The 18,184-nt window shown below is 63.2% G+C and overlaps 6 protein-coding genes across 6 annotated transcripts in view; 2 read left to right on the forward strand and 4 right to left on the reverse strand.

The window, feature by feature from the left end:
• Positions 1-532: 532 nt before the first annotated feature.
• On the reverse strand, positions 533-2,835 carry LOC113946017 (2'-5'-oligoadenylate synthase 1-like). Its single transcript, XM_027640852.1, has 6 exons — positions 2,483-2,835; positions 2,014-2,308; positions 1,759-1,934; positions 1,440-1,678; positions 1,217-1,352; positions 533-1,132 (listed from the first exon to the last, which is right to left on the reverse strand). Exons 1-6 carry the CDS (start codon positions 2,675-2,677, stop codon positions 638-640), a joined length of 1,536 nt encoding a protein of 511 aa, XP_027496653.1. The 5' UTR covers positions 2,678-2,835; the 3' UTR covers positions 533-637.
• A 2,480-nt stretch (positions 2,836-5,315) lies between these two features.
• On the forward strand, positions 5,316-8,928 carry IFRD2 (interferon related developmental regulator 2). Its single transcript, XM_027640291.1, has 12 exons — positions 5,316-5,343; positions 5,454-5,570; positions 5,662-5,746; positions 5,879-6,003; positions 6,079-6,236; positions 6,447-6,497; positions 6,839-7,008; positions 7,103-7,208; positions 7,413-7,550; positions 7,696-7,824; positions 7,899-7,994; positions 8,107-8,928. The coding sequence occupies exons 1-12, from the start codon at positions 5,316-5,318 to the stop codon at positions 8,185-8,187; spliced, it is 1,284 nt and encodes a 427-aa protein (XP_027496092.1). The 3' UTR covers positions 8,188-8,928.
• Positions 8,918-11,114, reverse strand: LSMEM2 (leucine rich single-pass membrane protein 2). Its single transcript, XM_027640340.1, has 4 exons — positions 10,994-11,114; positions 9,659-9,799; positions 9,368-9,577; positions 8,918-9,286 (listed from the first exon to the last, which is right to left on the reverse strand). The coding sequence occupies exons 1-4, from the start codon at positions 11,013-11,015 to the stop codon at positions 9,150-9,152; spliced, it is 510 nt and encodes a 169-aa protein (XP_027496141.1). The 5' UTR covers positions 11,016-11,114; the 3' UTR covers positions 8,918-9,149.
• Positions 11,115-11,456: 342 nt separating this feature from the next.
• Positions 11,457-14,191, reverse strand: HYAL3 (hyaluronidase 3). The gene is made up of 3 exons (XM_027640339.1): positions 12,262-14,191; positions 12,064-12,153; positions 11,457-11,905 (listed from the first exon to the last, which is right to left on the reverse strand). Exons 1-3 carry the CDS (start codon positions 13,156-13,158, stop codon positions 11,552-11,554), a joined length of 1,341 nt encoding a protein of 446 aa, XP_027496140.1. The 5' UTR covers positions 13,159-14,191; the 3' UTR covers positions 11,457-11,551.
• Positions 14,192-14,304: 113 nt separating this feature from the next.
• Positions 14,305-16,968, reverse strand: NAA80 (N(alpha)-acetyltransferase 80, NatH catalytic subunit). The gene is made up of 3 exons (XM_027640292.1): positions 16,736-16,968; positions 15,854-15,993; positions 14,305-15,092 (listed from the first exon to the last, which is right to left on the reverse strand). Exons 1-3 carry the CDS (start codon positions 16,966-16,968, stop codon positions 14,371-14,373), a joined length of 1,095 nt encoding a protein of 364 aa, XP_027496093.1. The 3' UTR covers positions 14,305-14,370.
• RRP9 (ribosomal RNA processing 9, U3 small nucleolar RNA binding protein) overlaps positions 16,967-18,184 on the forward strand; it is a 5,076-nt gene continuing 3,858 nt past the window's right edge. The window contains exon 1 of the mRNA XM_027640293.1: positions 16,967-17,068. Within this exon, the coding sequence (XP_027496094.1) occupies positions 16,967-17,068 (102 nt within the window). The remainder of the gene's footprint in view (positions 17,069-18,184) is intronic.

Consider the following 18,184-nt stretch of genomic DNA (forward strand, 5'->3'; position numbering starts at 1 on the left):
TTTCTGGGAGATGAAAACCGAAGCCTCGCCAGTGCCAACAGGCAGCAATTAAGGCAGTGACCAAAGGTGACTTCAGAGTCTGGTATCTGCGGTGGTATCAGGACCCCTGGTGGCACTGGCCACATCTCATTGCCTCTGGTGATACCATGCCACCAGCATGAGCCATGTCCCAGCACAGGGTGCACCTCAGCCCAGACACTTGAGCCCCCTGCATGGGCACAGGCAGGCACTGGTGCAGGCAGGAGCAGGCAGAGAGGAGGCAGAGGATAGCGCTAATTTTTTCTCCTGTGGTCCAGCTAACAGCAGGCTGGTATCCCGACCCCACCAGGTACCCTGGATTTGGGCAGCACTGCTGCTCTGCACCCGTGTGTCCCTGTGCCATCCAAGCAGCTGGTGGCAGTGAAGTCCCCCCTCATCCCAATGGGGATGGGTGACCCCAACCCCTCATCCCAATGGGGATGGGTGACCCCAACCCCTTGACCACCCCATGTGACACTTGGCACTGTCCCCAACCAAGCAAGTAGCTACCAAGGATCCACCAAAGCATTTATTTCTAGTGTGACAGGGGGTACACAGAGGCATGGGCTGGTGCTGAGGGCAACGCTCAGGAGGGCGAGCAGGCAGGGAACTGGGGATGCTAGGGGCCTGCACCCCCCCGGAGCCGCAGGGACAGGTGGATGGTGGTCTTGGGCTGAACATTGTAATGTGCCAGCGTGTGCCGGTCCTCCATCTCCCTGGTGTTATAGGTGAGGTACTGCTGGTCAGCAGAAGGCCCCTGCCGGCTCTGGATCTGCTCCTTCAGCTTCCGGACAGTGTCGGTGGGCAGCACCGTGTAGGTGGTGCTGCGGCTCTTATCACCCTGCACGAAGACCTCCATCTCCTGGGGCTCGATCTGCAGCAGCACCAGTGTGGTGCTGTAGAAGATGCCATATTCAGCCAGGGTCTTGCTATCCTGTAGGTTGATGTTGTTCCTACCTGGCTCCTGCTGCGCCAAGTTCTGCCTGTAAAAGGGGATGCCCCACTTCTGCCGGATCTCCTCCTTCACCTTCCCAATGGTGACATAGGGGCTGATGGTCAAGCTCAGTCTGGTGCCCGACAGCTGCCTCACGTCAATGTTCACGTGCCGGGCTGGCTGCAGGGACAGGAGAGAGGGTTGGCAAAGCCAGCAGGGGCAGAGATGGGGAGCCATGATGCCCAGAGGCTCAGGGAGCCTTACCTGCACCTCCCAGGGCTGGATATCTGCAAGGCAGGGTAGTGAGCTGCAGCTGCTGGCAGCTGCCCGTGCCATCAGGCCCCAGTTCTTGCCTTGGCCCAGGATCCCCGTGGGGTCAGCAGGGTCCAGAATGACAGGGCTGCAAACACAAAGAGTGGGCACTGCTGTCAGCCCTGGGCAGTGCCATGGGGCCAGTGGCACAGGTGCCATAAGACACAGTCCTCACCGGTCACTGCTCAGCAGCCCCTTGACACGGTCACCAATCTTGCTGTCCCGGAGCGAGTAGTACTTCTCCCAGTAGATGCAGATGTCCTGGTACTGGCACAGCAGCTTCAGCACTGTAAGGAAGCCTTGAGCCGTGACAAAGGAGTCGCAGGAGCCTGTGCCCTCCTCCCAGGCATAGATGGTAAGCAGCTCCAGGGCATACTTGGGGGGCAGGTCTGCTTTAGGGTTCTTTAGCTTCAGCTGGGGAGAAGACAGGGATGGGTGAGAGCTGGCTGGGGTGGGTGCCTAATGGGAGATGGGAAAGCTGGGCAGCCCCTCACCTCCTTGTACCAGTACTTGACCAGTCGCAGGAGGTTCTTTGGCTTGGCAGGGAGACGCTTCACAAACTTCTTCTGCAGCTCAGTGAAGCAGGGGGAAAACTCCCCAGGGTGGCTGCAGGCATTCAGGAGCTCCACGTACACATCTGCCCTTGGCGGGGCGTCCTCCATTACCTGCCCTGTGGTGTGAGAAGGAAGGTGAGAGCCATCCCATCACTGACACCACTGCCTGGCCCCATGCCAGCCTACAGCACTTACCCAAGGCATCATAGGCAGGCAGAATGTCCACATCAATGGACTCTCCGTTTTCCTTGGAGGAGAGAGTGAGGCTGAGGGAGCGTGGTGTATTGTCAGGACCCTTGTAACGGGGTTCACTGATGCACACAGTGAACTGCAAGTTCTCCCTGCAGGCATTCAGCCTTATTATGATCAAATCCAGCATCTCCTTTCTCTTCTCCTTCTGCTTTTGGTAGCTGGATAAGCAGCTGAGGAAGAGCACCACATCAGCATCAGAGTTGTTCTTCAGGGCCGTGCCCTTGCCCGCTGAGCCACCCTGCAGAGAGATACCCTGCCTGCTCAGCACCACTGCCCCTCAGCACTGGGATCACCTGCCACCATTCCTGGAACTGCCAAGGGAAACTGAGGCAGGGCAGGAGCTGGAGCAGCAGGACAGAGGGAAGAGCAACAGCAGAGGTGCCAGCTAGCCCCTGGGCAGGGCAGCACTCACCTTGACTGTCTTGTTGACATGGATTTCGGTCCCAAAGCAGTCCTCCTTCAAGAAGTCGCAGATCTGCCTCACTGTCTGCTTCACCTGCATGGAGAAAGCTGGGCTGGGCTCCAGGTTCTGTGCGATCCAGCCATCCAGGTTTCTGGCAGACACCGTTCTCAGATCGTTCATGAATGACACCTGGCTCACATTCATGTTGCCAGGTGTGCTCACTCCTGTTGCTCTCTACTGACTTGCTGCCTCCTATGTCCACTCCTGCCTTCACCTATCTGCCTCCCACAGCCTGCTCTTAACTGCAGCAGCTTTTAAAGCTCGCCAGGTCACCGCCCCTATGTCGTCACCACTGGGAACTTAAGGTGGTCCCGGGTCCTGCCGACGGGGTCCCCCGGGTGTCCGAGTTGCCACCACCGTGGGGGCTCGGAGGGGGCAGGAGGGGCTGCGCATCACCCTGACAGAGGTGGTGGTGGCAGTGCAGGTGGCTGCCTGAGGCTGGCTCTGGAACCATGTAGGACCTCACAGCCCAGGTGCCTGCGGTGGCACAGGGTCTCCCCTGGGTGCCCAGCTGGACAGAAGTCCCACCATTGGGACCCGGTGCCAGTCCGTGCCTGCCTGCTCAGGCAGGGGCTCAGGTGCCCGGGCTGGGGCACAGCCAGTGCCGGGACATGGTTCGTGCTGGTGGCACAGTGTCACCAGGAGTAATGGGACTTGGCCAGTGCCACCAGGGGCCCTGATGTCACCACAGGCAATGGAATGTGTCTGTCAGCAGTGACAGCAGATGCCCTGGCATCATTGTAGGCAATGAGATGCAGACAGTGCCAGTGCCACCGGGTGTCCTGGAGTCACCCCAAGTAATGGGACATGGCCAATGCCGGCACCACTGGGGGCCCTGGTGTCACTTCTGACAATGAGACATGTCCAGGGACAGTGCCACCGAGGATCCTGGTGTCAACACCGACAGTGGCGCATGGCTGGTGCCAGCATCACCAGGGGTTCTGATGCCCTCCCTTGCAGTGGGATGCAGCCGGTGCCGGCATCATCGGAGCTCCCAGTGACCCTCGAGCCCGGCAGCGGGAGGCGCAGGCTGGATGTTGCTGCCCGTGCTGCCTTAAGCACCGGAGCCGGGGAATCGAGAGTTTCGATTTCTGTTCCTTCCGCGACTGCTGTTTCGGTTTCTGACTTTGCCTAGCTGGAAACGAAAGTGGAAAGGGCTCCGCGAGTGCCCTCTTGGCCCAAACAAACAAAGGAATAGTCAAAACACTCAAACTCATGCCTGGAAACTCGGGGCGGGGTCAGGCGGGGCCAGGAGGACGGGCGGGCGCTGCAGGCAAGGGGACAATGGGCTTCCGGGAGCTGCGGCTGGCAGAAAGTGGGGAAAAGGGGGATAGGGAACAGGGGCAGGAGCACGAAGGGGCAAGGGATCAGGACACTGGCAGAAGACAGGCAGGGGCTAGGGAGAGGAGGCAGTAAGGGACAGGGATAGGGACAAGGATGAGGCAGGGAAGCATCAGCAGCAGGGGCAGGGATATGTGTAAGATGGAGATGGGGTCCAGTCAGGGTCAGGGTCAGCATAGGGGTACGGACTGGACCGAGCAGAGATAGGCAGGGACAGGAATACAGACAGGGGCAGGGAGAAGAACAGAGGTAGAGACATAGGTGGCAGCAGCAGTATGGCCAGGACAGGGATATGAGCAGGAGCAGGGACAGGTGTCCCCTTAGTGATGGGTGACAACAGGGCAGGAATAAAGGCAGAAAAAGGGATATCAGGAGGGATATAGGCAGGGAGAGGACCGGCAGTGGGGACAGGGGTACAGGCAGGGGCAGGGCTGTGGGCAGGGACAGGTGTCAGGAGCATTTCACACCTGGTCCACGAGGCCCAAGCACCAAGACCAAGACACCAAGATGATCATGACAAGAGACATTCTTTATTCATACCCAAAGGGTGTCCCAGCCAAATTGGGGCACTCCAAATGTGGTTCACACATGGCTCTCGCACCCTTTGAGTGCTGAGGCACAGCAGGGGTTCACCAGTCCCTACTCTCCCCATGGCTTTGCAAAGCCAGTGCAATCCTATGATTTTGGCATCCTTTCTTCCTTGTTTTGGAGTCAGTCTCACTATCTTAAGCGGTGAGGCCAGATAATGGGAGGGCCCAGGGTGCTGGTCTTATCTGAGGAGTCCAGGAGTAGCCTTCATCTTTTGTGGTGGGGCTGTTCTCCTCCTCCAGGGCTGGGGCCCTGCTGCCATTCCTACCCAACCATAGCTATGCAGTGAACAAGGGAACTGTTGGTGTACAGATCTTAATAAAGGTCATAACACTTCATACGAGAAAGACTAAGCGGCAGGGCAGGGATACGGGCAGGGATATGGGCAGGGATATGGGCAGGAGCAGGGACAGGTGTCCCTTTAACTGTGGGTGACAACGGGGCAAGAATACAGGCAGGGAAAGGAATATCAGGAGGGATGTAGGCAGGGAGAGGACCAGTAGTGGGGAGGGGGTTACAGGCAGGGGCAGGGCAGTGGGTAGGGACAGGTGTCAGGAGCATTTCACACCCAGCCCAAGGGATATAGGCAGGGGTAATGAGGAGCCAGGGGTGAAGATAGAGAAAAGCAGAGCCAGGGACAGGGATACGGGCAGGGACAGCGACACAAGCAGGGACAGGGATTCCAGCAGGGCGGGCAGTGAAGGAGTACGGGCAGGGACGGGACAGGGATACGGGCAGGTCCCCCGGCGCATGCGCAGACGGCGGAGGGCGCTCCCAGGGGGCCGCGCGGGGGGCGGGCCCAGGGGCGGGGCCTCCTGTCGGGGGAGGGGCGCGGGGTCCGCGCGCGCCGGCCATGCCGCGCTCCCGCCGCGCTGCGCGCCGTGAGTGGGGGGAGCCGGGAGGGGGGGCCGGGGACACGTGTGACAGGTGTGACATTTGTGACACGGGTGACACGGCCGGTCTGACTCGTGTCTGTCCCGCACCCCGGCAGGCGGCCCCGGCAGCGCCCGGGCGGGCTCGCCCGGCAGCGAGGAGGAGGCCGGCAGCGAGGTGCTGAGCCACTGCAGCAGCGCCAGCGAGGGCGCCAGCCCAGCCGAGGAGGGACCAGGTGAGCCCCTCGGATCCCCCGGTGTCCCCACGTGGGTGGCGGTGTCCCCCACCCGCGGGCTCCCCGCCTTCACGTGGTGCCGCCCGGGCAGGGAGCGAGGCGGCGAGTGAGCAAGGCCAGGAGGAGGAGGCAGAGGACCGGCTGAAGGAGCACATGGACAACCTCCTGGACAAGAGGTGAGGAGCGGCTGCCACCCGCCGTGGGCGCTCCTGGCGCGCTGCCCGTCCCTGCCAGCGCTGCCAGCCGGGGGCAGGGACGTGCCATGTCCCGGGACACCCCGGACTGTGACGTCCCGCGATCTCTCGCAGCGCCAAGACGCGACAGGCGGCACTGCAGAGCCTGCGCCTGGCCTTGTCCTCCAAAACCCTGTCCGAGTTCCTGCTGGAGCGCCGCCTCACGCTCACCGACTCGCTGGAGAAGTGTCTCAAGAAAGGTCAGGGCGCGGGCGGGCTGCGGGCGGCGGGGCTGGTGACCCGGGTCTGAGGGAGGTCTCTCGTGCTGCCCACAGGTAAAGGGGACGAACAGGCACTGGCGGGCACCGTCCTCACCCTCCTCTGCCTCCAGATGGGCTCCGGCCCGGAGGGAGAAGAGGTGTTCCGCAGCCTGAAGCCCCTGCTCGTCAGCGTCCTGACAGACAGCACGGCCAGCCCCAGCGCCCGGCAGAGCGTAAGGCCCGGCCCCTTTCCTTCTGGGGACACCTCGGTGCTGGGGAGAGCCTTTGGGGCCCCTGCAGTTGCCGGAGGGTGATGGGATTGGGTGCTGTACAGAGCAGGGGGACAAAGCAGAGGCACCCCTGCCTGGCTTCTCTTTGGTTGGGTGCTCGATCTGTCCTGGCACTGCCTTCTCTGACTGCCCTTTCCTCGCTCCTCTCACCAGTGTGCCATGGCCCTGGGCATGTGCTGCTACATTGCTGCTGCTGACCTCGAGGTAACTGCGCCTGAGTGTCACCCGTACCCCTGCAGGAGGGCACCCCGGGCTGCTGTGCCACCTGCCCTCAGCCCACGGTGCCAGGGCAGCCTGGAGCTGAGCTGGGGTAGGGGTACAGGGACATCAGTGACAGCCCAGGCCCCTTCCCTGGGCAGTGTGGAGCTGAGCTGGGGGGAGGCCTGCCTTGCAGAGATGGGGTGTTCTGGGTGGAGGAGTCTCTCCTGCTTCAGGGAGTTCCTGGCGCCCCTGGGCATGGTGGGTCCCCTTCAGTCCCCAGTGGACAGCTCACTATGGCATCTTCATGTCAGCTGTGGTCTAACTGGTAAGTTTCTCCCCTCCAGGACCTGGTGTCATGCCTGTCCTGCTTGGAGGGCATCTTCAGCCCCCCCAGCACAGGTGAGGCAGGCTCAGCACCTGCCCAACATGGGCCTCTGCACTGCAGCGCGCTCCAGTCATGGTCCCTGCTCCTGACCATCTGCCCCCCCTCCCACCTCAGGAGCATTTTGGACAAGTGAGTGCGGTGTGGACTGAGTGGAGGCTGGTCTGGGGTAGCCAGCTGTGGAGTAGAGAGTCCCTGACTCTCTACTCCTGCCTCTCTGTCCCAGTCGCTGGCTTCAGCTGCCCCCACTGCTGTCCAGCAGCAGCGTCACCCTGCGCATCCTGGCCGGGGAAACCATCGCACTGGTGTTTGAGCTGGCCCAGGACCTGGAGGTACGACAGTGGGTGGGCAGTAGCCAGGTGGGAGGGAGCTGCAGGCAGCAGCACCCTGCCCGTGCCCTGGCTGAGCTGGCACTGACTGGAGTCACCAGCAGGTGTCCAGACAGAGGGTCTGGCTTGGGTGATCCCCGTGCCCTGTCATGGCCATGGTGGCAGTGCCTGGAGCCACATCCCTCCAAATCCCCTGCTTTTTGGCAGGAGGACTTGTGTCACCAAGATACAGAGTTCTTGTGTGCCCAGCTCAAGGTCCTGGCTACTGAGAGCAACAAGTACCGAGCCAAGACGGACCGACGGAAGCAGCGATCCATCTTCCGGGACATCCTGCGTTTCATTGAGGTGCTGGAGGCTGGTGGTGCCCTTCCCTGCCGAGCCCCTCACTGTATGGCTGCTGCCCAGCTGCCTGGTGATTCCCCTCCATGGAGAGCCAGGGACATGTAGGGCTGGTGCCTGGGTTATTGCTGATGCCCCTCTCTCTGTTCAGAGTGGGGAGTACCAGGAGGAGACCATCCGATTTGGCCTGGAGTGCATGTACCTGGACAGCTGGGCACGCCAGCGGACCTACCAAGCCTTTAAAGAGGTGCTGGGCTCTGGCATCTGCCACCACCTCCAGGTAGGGGCTGGGCAGATGCACCAGGGAGTGCCAGGCTGGTGCTGGCGGGTGCTGACATGCCCCTACTTCTGTAGAACAACGAGCTGCTACGGGAGATCTTCGGCCTCGGGCCCCCCTTGGTGCTGGATGCGGCTGCTCTGAAAGCCAGCAAGGTCTCCCGCTTTGAGAAGGTGTGTTCCAGCTCCCAGATTTATGCCCACAGTCCCCTCCCATGCCACTGATTGAATCTAGTGGGCACTGATGGAGCATCCCTAACCCATCTCTTCTTCCCTCTCCTTCCAGCACCTCTACAACTCGGCCGCCTTCAAAGCCCGCACGAAAGCCCGGAGCCGTGTGCGGGACAAGCGGGCGGATGTGCTGTGATGGGCAGAGGGGGGCAGAGCCCCCAGCCCACCTGGACTACAGACCCAGCACTGTGAGGGGCAAATGCCCCTGGCCTTTGGGCTTTTATTCATGTACAGCAGAGTATTTAATGCCTGGAGCTGCCCCACCGGGGGCTGCCCCCTCTTTTATTTTTTTAACCAAAGAAAGGAAGGATGAAAGAAGAGCAGGGGGAGGTGGTGGCATGTCTACTGTGTGCCTGCTCTGCAGCTGAGGCTCTGTGTGGCACAGTGGGAAGGGCTTTCACCAGAGCTCCTGCAGCCTCTTTTAGAGGCAAGGCTCATGTCCCCCCCTCCCCAGTTCCATGGGGACACCAGGGTGGCCTGGCACAGCCTGAGGGGTGATTGATAGGGCAGAGCTGTGCGAGGCTGTGGGGCAGCTGGCCTGGTGTCTGTGCCTGTGGCAGGAGCACTCACTTTCACTTGCCACGCTGGGCACAGCCCCTGCCTCCACAGCCAGCCTGGCACCAGGGGTGGTGGCAGAGCAGTGTAGGGTGGCAGGCCTTGCCCAGCCCAGCCAGCTGCTCACTCTTAGCCCTTTTTTCAACCAAATGCTTTATATGAAATAGTAATCTTGGGGGAAATTAATTACGGGGGGGCAACTGCCCAGGCGGGCATGGGGCTGTGCCAGCTGGCAGTGCCTGCCACTCCGGGAATGTATCTATCATGGTGATTTTCTAAGACTTTGATTGTAAGAGGTAATTAAAAGGCTAATTGGAGGGTGCCTTCTGCCTTGTTAAGAGGAAGGGCTGTCACAGAGGCGGGTGCCAGTCCTTACAGCCCTGTCCCTTTCTCTCACAGCCTGGGGTGGGGGCCGGGATTGCCCCTGTGCCCCGAGAGGCAATGCTGCCAGATCTGAGCGGGTAAGGCTGCCCTTTGCCCCCTCCTGCCCTTCGCTGCCCCTTCCCGTGGTGGCCTGGAGCCCGTGGTGGGGCTGGGAGCAGCTCAGCGGTGCCCGCCGGGCTGGGTGCTGGCATTGAGGCGAGCCCAGAGCTGCCTGCTGGCTGCCCGCAGCTGGTGCACGGCGTCCTCCTGGCTCTCCAACCACTGGGCCAGTGCCCGCACGGACTGGCTCTGCAGGACTGCAGGGAGAGGATGAGGACATGTTGGGGGCAGGTTCCCCTGCAGCACCCCAGCCCCCCGCCCTGCCCACTGTCACATACCACTCAGGTAGATGGCCAGTGTGGCCAGGACCAGGCTCGCAAGTGCCAGGAGCACCAGCAGAGCCAGCAGCAGGGGGTGGCCAGGGCCGAGGCAGGGGCAGGGGCTGGCGGGGGGCGCGGGGCGCAGGGTAGGCAGTAGCGCTGGGGGCAGAGGGGACACGGGCCGAGGTGGAGGCCGGCGCAGGCTGCTGGAGGGAGCTGGGCCGTTGCCTGCAGGCAGGGGAGAGAAGAGGTCAGAATCCAGTCACAAGCACAGCCAGGGCTGGCACGACCACCCCCCAGCGTTCTCACCCTCTGTGCCCTTCTGCCCGCCCGAGGCCAAGTGCAGGTCGCTGATGGACTCCACGGGGCACAGGCTGATGGCTCCAGGCTCACTGCTGTCGGGGTCCCCGGGCTCTGCTGGCGCAGCACCCTCAGCCCTTCCCATGCTGTCTGCTGGAGCAGAGGCAAAGGGTCAGCGTGTGCCCTGCCCACAACCCCTGCCTGCCCCAGGCACTCCTGTGGGACCAGACCCCTCGGTGGGGGGGATCCCAACCTTGGCAGCCCAGTGCTGTGCTGGGGGAGGCAGCCAAGGTCGGTGTTCCCTTGGCACAGCCCTGCAGGCGTGGCAGGCAAGTGCTGGCTGTGCCCCCCGGCCCTGACGCTGTCATCAGAGCACTTAGCAGGCAGGCACCTGGTGGCCACGATTCCAGAGCCTCCCGGAGCCTCGTTAGTGGGACTGGAATCTGGCCCTGGCTTGGGGGCAGGAATGTGCCACCCCTGGCCCCGAGAGCCCGAGCACTTTGGGGCTGGCTGGGGCTCCCAGGGCCAGCTAGGAGGCAGTGGGCAGGGCCAGGGCAATGCCAGCCTGTGGTGTGGCTTGGCTTGCCCTGCAGGCACCGTGCTCAGGCATTGCTTGGGGATGCACAGATGGAGATGTGGGATGTGTGCTGTGCCAGGGCGGACCTGGTGCCCACTGCCCAAGTAGGCACATCCCTCATGGGAGTGAGGGAGCTCTTTGGAAGTAGGCATGGCTCCAGCACCATTTCAGGAAGCAAGCATGGGGTTGAGGGAAAGGGTTCTTTTCTGGGTGTTTGCGCATTTTTGAGCAGTGGGCAGGGCCCACGTGCTGTGCCCGTGGCGGAGCAGGGCAGGCTGGCACTGTGCCCATTCCCAATCCCTCCCGGGGTCAGTGGCGTGTCGCAGGGCAGCGTGGCGCCATGCTGCTGCTGTCCAGACTGTGAGTCACCCTGCAGGTTGGTGGGCATCAGGGCTGGGGAGCCTCAGATGGTACCCAGGTCCCCTCAGACCCACCCCAGGGCCCTGCCTTTGGCCAGGGGCTGGCCCGTGGGTATCCCCATCACCCCTGCATCTGCTTCCTCCCAGCTGGGGGACGGAGCTGGTTGCATAGGTTTGGTGCAGGGGGCTGTACCAGCCAGCTGCCTGCCCCCTCCCCAAACCCTGCTGCCCTGCACCTGCAGCCCTCCAGGACCCCCTTCTTCCCTGGGCAGGCATCTCTGCCCACAGTCCCCGTGGCAGAGGGCACCATCTGGCCACTGCTTCTATCCCAACCCCACAGTCCCGTGCCACCCAGTCTCCCCTGGGGTGCCAGGGCCCCCACCAGCCCCCAGCCCACTCCCAGTGTACCTTCTGCAGCCTCCCTGGGCATGGCTCCCTCTGCCCTGCGCCCGGGCAGTGTGAGTGGGCACTGAGGTGGTGCGGGGCCCCTGGGAGCTGGGCACTGAGTTGCCAGTGCGCCAACTGCACTGCTTAAAATAGGACAGTGAGAAACACAGTTGGGGGGGGATAAAAATAGCTGTGGGGAGGGGGGCCCGGTGGTGTGGACAAGGCTGCCAGCAGCACAGTGCCAGTGTGGCAAAGGGACAGCGGGTTGTGGCAGTGCCCCATACCCCCTTTCCCAGGATAAAGGGGCTGCCAGCTCACCAGGGGATCAGGGCAGAGTCCATGCAGGGAAACTGAGGCCCCACTGGACCCATCCAGAGCCAAACTGGGGTCTGTGCCATCTCTCAGTAGCAATGGCAATTGTGCCCAGGCTGGGGGCACCACAAAGCCCCCCCACCCCAGCTTTGCCCACAAGGACCATGCCAGCTCTGCCAGGAGGATTTATTTAATTTAATGAGACTGTTAAGAAGTGCCAGCAGCAGTGCTGCCAGGGTAGGGGACCGTGGCGGTCCCCAGCCCGGGTCACCAGTCCCACGTGCCCTGTGGTGGGCAGGTATCGGAGGGCGGGAGGTCCTTATGCCCATAAAGGCTGTGAGTGTGGGTGGGCACCAGGCAGGAGGCAGCAGGGCCAGGCTGGACCCTCTGTGCACAGCTCTCTCCTGCCCAGCCATGGTAGCAGTGGCAGCGGAAGGCAGCCGGCGGGTTGGCACCGGGTCCGAGGTGCAGGAGGCTGCCCAGGTCATGGGGCTGCCGGCGCACGCAGCGCCCGTGTCCATGGCACTTCCTGTAGCTGCACTCTTGGGCTGCCGCTGTCACATTGGACACGTAGGGGCCCAGGGTGGACACGACGTAGTGGCGCAGGCTGGCACAGCTCTCCTGGGGAGGAAGCACCAGTGAGAACCCGCCCTGAAACCGGAGACCCTCTGGTCACCCCTCCCCAGCAGGCATCAGGGACATGGCCATCCTGTATGTCCCATGCCACCTCCTGCTGCCCACCATGTGCCGGCTCCAGTGCAGTGCAGGGTCATACTCACAGCTGAGCGGGAATAGGACATGTCTCCCCAGAGCACGAGTCCAGCTGCTCCCAGCGCTGCGCTCTCCCCGATGGTGTGCACCAGGTCAGCCTGCCAGGAACAGAGACATGACCGGGCTGGGGAGGCACAGGCTGTGTCCCCGTGCCATGCAGAACCCCCTGGCACACACACTACCAACTCCAGCCCCACAGTGCTTACCAGCTCCAGGAACTGGGGTGAGCGGCGGAAGGAGAGGCGGGAATAGGCGATCACGGGCAGGAGGCCGCGGGCCCCAAAGGCGGCCACGCGCAGGGCCTCACGCAGCCGGTGGTGGACGTAGCGGTGGCGCAGGGCAGGTGGCAGCGCCGGCGGCAGGTAGATGCTGGGGTAGAGGGCTGAAGAGGCGGCCCAGAGCCAGCCCAGCCGGTTGTTGCGCTGCACCTCTGCCGGCTGGCACTGCCCGGTGTAGTTGGCCTCCTTGGCCCAGTTTCCATTGAGGCAGTCAGGGAAGCGGTAGAAACCCCAAAGCCCTCTTGGGCGCAGGGTCTGGCCCAGTAGAAGCGTCTCTTCCATCAGAGCCTGTGCCGCCTGCTCAAACTCCTGCTGGGCCAGCCGGAGCAGCCGCCGTGCCGGCAGGGTGCCATGCCGGTCCCGCACCCACTGCTTCGAGGCTGCCCGGTATATCTTTTTGGTCCCCCAGTTTTGGGCCCAGAGGGGCCTCCACTCCTCCCAGTCCACCACGGCCAAGCCATGGAAAGCAGGGCGCAGGAGGAGGCGGATGTCCTCAGCCACCCTGGCGAGGTGGGAGCCAAGGGGGACACGCTGGGGGATGCCCCCATTGCGGGGGACACCCTGCTGTGACAGGTAGGGGTACAGCCCAAACTTGTTCTTGTAGAAGATGGTGATGTTCTGGCCCATGAAGCAGCCGTCCTGGTTCTCCACGATGCCATAGTCACTGAGAGGCAGCGCCACACCGAAGCGGCACTGGCAGCGCCCAGTGGGGACGTTCCACACCACGGCAAAGGGCTGGCCACCTGACAGGGGCTCAGGTGCTGGGCTCTCCCCGCTGGTGGTGCCCAGTGCCAGGCACACCCACAGCACCAGCACCAGCACCATCCCACCTCACTGGCTGCCTGCAGGGCCAGCACCCTGCAGGGAAAAGAAAGCAGTGGGGGTGAGGCTGCGGGGCACAGCAGGCACCCCAGCCGTGCTGGCACTGCCCCCCTGGCATGCAGCGGGCTAGGATCAGCCACAGCTGCCCGCAGGCATGTGCTGCCCACCCAAAACCCCCACAAGACTTGGTAAACTTGAGGGTTTCAGACCCCTCCTGCCTCAGCACTGGCAGTGGGCACCTCTGCCTGCTGCACGCTGGGGTCAAGCCCCTACCTGCCACCAGCACAGCCATGGCACAGCTCTGGAGTGGCACTGCAAGCCACAGACCCCAGTGCTTCCATTTTCCCACTGGCTCCCAATCCTGCCTGTAGTGGGGGCACCATGACCCCCTCCTCCCATTTCACCACAGCACCTTGCCCAGCTGGGTGCCCTACTGAGGGACCAAGCCCCACAAGAGGTGTGGTGGAGCCAAAGGTGCAGCTGGGTCCCTCATAGGCCAGGCAGAACCAGAGGGGGCTGGTGCCCCTGCCCAGTGCTGGCCAGCTGCCCGGGACAAGGGGATTAGACAGCGGACGGGCCCAGGGGCCGCGTGATGCAGCAAGGGCAGCGCTAATCCCCCGGCGTGAGGCCGGACACTTTCCCTGACCTTCCCACTGCCATGCCTCTAGCTCTCACTGACAACGGCTGCCTCGGGGTGGGGGGGCTTGGCCACCTGCCCCCCTCGCCATGCAGCTCAGGGACCCGACTCTGCAGCCCCACTGCCATGCCATATTCCCCCTGGTGCCCCTCCAGCCAGCGTGTGCCTTGGTTTATCCATGGCTGCTCAGTGGCAAGAGCAGTGGCCGTGCTGGAGACCACCACACACCATCAGCCCCAGCTGCCCTTCAGTGAATCCCCTGAGTGGAGGAGACACTGCTGGGACTGGGTGGCGCTCCCGGGATCAGTTCCAGCCCCACAGCCTAGACTGGACCTGTCTCCCTGCCACACTGGTGGTCCCAGAGCCATGGCCAGGTGAGCCAGGAGCCAGGTGGGAGTGGAGTCAGTGTGCCCAGGCAGGGCAGGGTGTGAGGACCCACCCAGCAATGGGGCCAGGGTGAACCAGGGAGGCTGGGGGAGCTAGTGCCAGCCCTGAAGAATGGCAGGCAGTCAGGCAGCGCCACAGCAGGCAGCTCCTGCCTGCACTGCTTTTAATCACCGTCCTGGGGCCCCAGCCCCTCAGATGTCCTTCTTCATCCAGAAGATGGGGAGCCCTTTGGCGTCACGGTGGGGGGTTTTCAGGAGGCTCTGCTTGCTGTTCTCAGCCAGGACACCCCTTGCCCAGATCACAGTCGGTGGAGGGGGGGGTGGTGGGACAGTGAGGGGTGGGAGGGGAGGCGGGGGGGCAGAAGGTACCCTTGGCCTGATGGTGATGGCAGCACCAGGAGGGGCGGAGAAAAGCCGCAGCACCTCGGAGGATATGGCAGGGCTGAGGAAGGCCACGCTCTGCACCGGCTCACCCAGGACATAGCCCAGGTGGGCATAGAAATGCTGCTTGTCGTGGGTGGTGAGGTGCAGGCAGCCAAACCCCTGGGCCCGGGCCCACCGCTCAGTGGCCTCCATCAGCCGCCGCCCGTAGCCCTGGCCCCGCAGCGCCCGGGCCACCACCACGCTCTCCACGTAGAGGTCACGGGGACGGCCGACCACGCGGGAGAGTCGGACATGGCCCACCAGCTGGCAGGGACCCTCCCGGGGGCCAGGGATCTCGGTGGGGCCCCGGCTCCGCAGCAGCAGCAGGCAGATGGGAAAGGCGTCTGAGGAGCGCTGGAGCATGTGGAGCCTCGACGCCCGGCTCTTCCCCCACTCCTCACGCAGCAGCTCGGCACAGGCTTCCAGCAGCTCCGGCCTCTGGTGCAGGGGGACCAAGCTGAGCTCCTCTGACACCGAGCCCATTCTTCTCACTGACAGGAAACCAAGCAGGCCACACTTTAGTGAGGGACAGATCGTGTGTGTCCCCCCCAGCCCAGCACTGGCCCCAGTGTGGGCACAGTTCCCCAGCAGTGCGGACAGATGAGTTCATAGGGATTAGCGGCAGGTCCAAGGTCAAACAACAGTGGTAGGTAAGTGGCATGCGGTGCCAGCTCCAGGAATCTGTGCCTTGAGACTTGCAGGCAGGTCTGGCACTGCCAAACCAGCAGAGGGGCAGGAGGTACAGTGCTGGCCTTGCCCCCTCCCCAGCTCTGCCACTAGCTCCTGCCACCTGGGCACCTGTCAGACCAGCCAGCTCATTACATGTGTCCCCAGCATGGGGGTTCCAGGGGGCCCTGACAGCCTCTGAGGGGTCACAACCACCATGTGGTGGGGATCCCTCTCCCAGCCTGGTGGCTGTTCCCATTGCGAAGGAGAAGCCACAGGCAGAAGGCAGGAGGAACTGCCACACCCGTTTACAGAATGGGGTTGAGCAAACTGCTCCACTTCCCCTCTGGGGGGTGGGGAGAGCTTGGGCTCGCCCTCCTACACCCTCAGGGTGCCCCCCAGTAGCCCCCCTAGCTCCAAGATCCCTGATTCCCAGCTCAGCCTGCAATGACCCCTTCAGAGGCCAGACAGCACCCCAAGACCCCACTGGCACCCTGAGTGAGTGATGGTTTTCTTCTATCCACCCAGCAAACCCACACCAGGATCCCAACAGCACCTGCCTGCCACTCATTCTGCCTGCATCCACCTTCCCTGTGCTTACCCTGCTCACTCTCACACTGCTCACTCTCACCCTGTTCACTCTCCCCCTGCTCACACTCATCCTGTCCACACTTGACCTGCCCACACTCACCCTGCTCACACTCACCCTGCCAGCTCTGCCGGCTCCTGCGCCCTCAGTGCCTGCGCAGCAGCACGGCAGGAAGCAGCCCAGGCTCATGACCAACCACAGAGCCTGGTTCTGCTTCCCTGGTGTGAATGACACGTCTGTCCAGGGCCCCGCGGCAACCCCACTTCCCCACCCTGGACCCTGACACAGGACACCCATCCTGCCTGCACCCCCCCATCGCTCCAAACCACTCGGCACCCACACATGGTGCACAAATAGAAACGGCTTCACCCAGATGATCGCTGCCCCCACCTCATGGCTGCACCTCCTGAACACACGGTACCCACCCCACCACTGACCACCATCTCTGACCATCCCTGACCCACCACTGATCCATCGCTGACCCCAGCACTGAACCCATCTCTGACCCATCACTGACCCCATCACCCAGCACCGACCATCACTGACACATTATTGACCCCATTATTGTCCCATCACTGGCCCATCATTGATCCCACTACTGAACACACCACTGCCCCATCACTGGTCTCATCACAGACCCCAGCACTGACCCACCACAAGCCCACCACTGCCCCGTCACTGCCCCGCCCCCGGGCCCCTGCCCCGTCCCGTTTCCCCTCCCCGCCGTGCCCCTGTCCCGCCCGGTCCCGCCCGTACCGCTCTCCGGCCCCGCCGCCGCCGTCACTTCCCGCGCCCCGCCCGCCCCGCGCGCCCCCGGGCGGCCGGAGGACGCACCGCCCGTGCCACGATCCCGATCCCGAATTCCCCGCAGCCGCTCACCCAGCCTTGGCCGTGGCAGGACGGCGGCACACCTTACCCTTAGCCACCCGGCCCTCCGCAGGGCCTTCCTCTCCAGCCCCCAGCCCCAAGGACCCCATGGCAGACCTGCAGTGCCGCAGCTTCGCTTCCTTCTGGAGCAGAGCTGCCTGAGGTCCTCCTTCCCTCCTCCCCAAGGAGTCGGACGCCGTGGGGGAGCTCTCCATCCGTCTCTTCCGAGTGGTGATGGGCTTCATGGCTGAGATGAAGCTGATGAAAAAGGAGGTGCGGGACGGCCCTGCACTGCTGCTGCCGCTGCTCCTTCACCTGCACGACCAGGACAAGAGCGTGGCCAAGGTGGGATTCCTGGCCAGGCCTTTGGGTAGTGCAGTGCTGGCACTGGACCCTTCAGATGTGTCCCCCTGAGGTCCAGCTTGCCGAGTCCCCACGCAGAGCCCCCCTCCCTGCTCACTGCTGCCTTTCTGCTCCTGCTGCCTGGATGGATGGGGTGGTGACTCCTTGCCCATCTATCTGCCTCCAGACTGCCCCTGGCATGGGTTCCTGCAGCCTCAGCCTGGACAACAGCTCTGCAGCAGCCTGGGGCCACCAAGGCCAAAACTTTGTAGCCCCAATAGGCTTCCAGCCAGAGAGATTGGCTCCCCTTGTATGTCCTGGGGTGCTGAGCCTGGGAATAGCATCACTCCCCAGCTGGTGCATCTACCTGCACGGGCTGGGACAGGCTCTGAGCACTGCCACTGTGCCCCTGATGGTGGTGGTTGTGGCATCTCTGCTGCTCAGCAAGCTTCTCCAGCGAGGACTCTGCTGGGGCACAAGAAAGCAGCAGTCTGAGCCCTAGGATGCTCTGCAGGTTGGGGTATCTGCTTTTCCCGGAATCTGACGGGAGAGAAGAGACCTCAGCCAGAATCCTCCAGAGAGCAGCCGGACAGGTGCTCCCTCCCTAAGCCTGTCGCCTTACAGAGACCAGTGCAGGACATTCCTGCTGTCCTTCCCTGCCTCCACTAGTGCCAAGGAGAAAAGAAGCTGATTGTGCAAAATAAAGTTTATGCCCCAAACCAGATTTTAGCTCTTTAGAGCATCATCTGTCCCAGACAGAGAGGCACTACCCCGGCAGAGCCAAGGACGGGTCCCTGAGACCCCCTGAAGAACATGGGACGGGCCCAGAGGCCGTGCCCCCCTGGCTGAGGGTCTCTTGAGAGGCAGAAGGTGACCATGATTTGGGAAGCAGCTCCCATTCCCTGTCACCGCCATCGCGACTCTACGTCTGGGAGCCACCACCTGCGACGGGGGCTGCGGAGCAAGGCTCGAGGAGCCATGGGGGGCAGAGGAGGGAGGGCTGGGGGTGTGACAACCGGGCTCGGGGTGCGGGTCCCCGACACGCGCGGCGGGGCTTATCTCGGCGTGGGCGGGGCTAAGAGCTGAGAGGCGTGGCCTACTCGGAGGGGGCGGGGCGTC

The sequence above is a fragment of the Corapipo altera genome, unplaced genomic scaffold, assembly GCF_003945725.1.
Source record: "Corapipo altera isolate COAL_440 unplaced genomic scaffold, ASM394572v1 55, whole genome shotgun sequence".
Classification (NCBI taxonomy): domain Eukaryota; kingdom Metazoa; phylum Chordata; class Aves; order Passeriformes; family Pipridae; genus Corapipo; species Corapipo altera.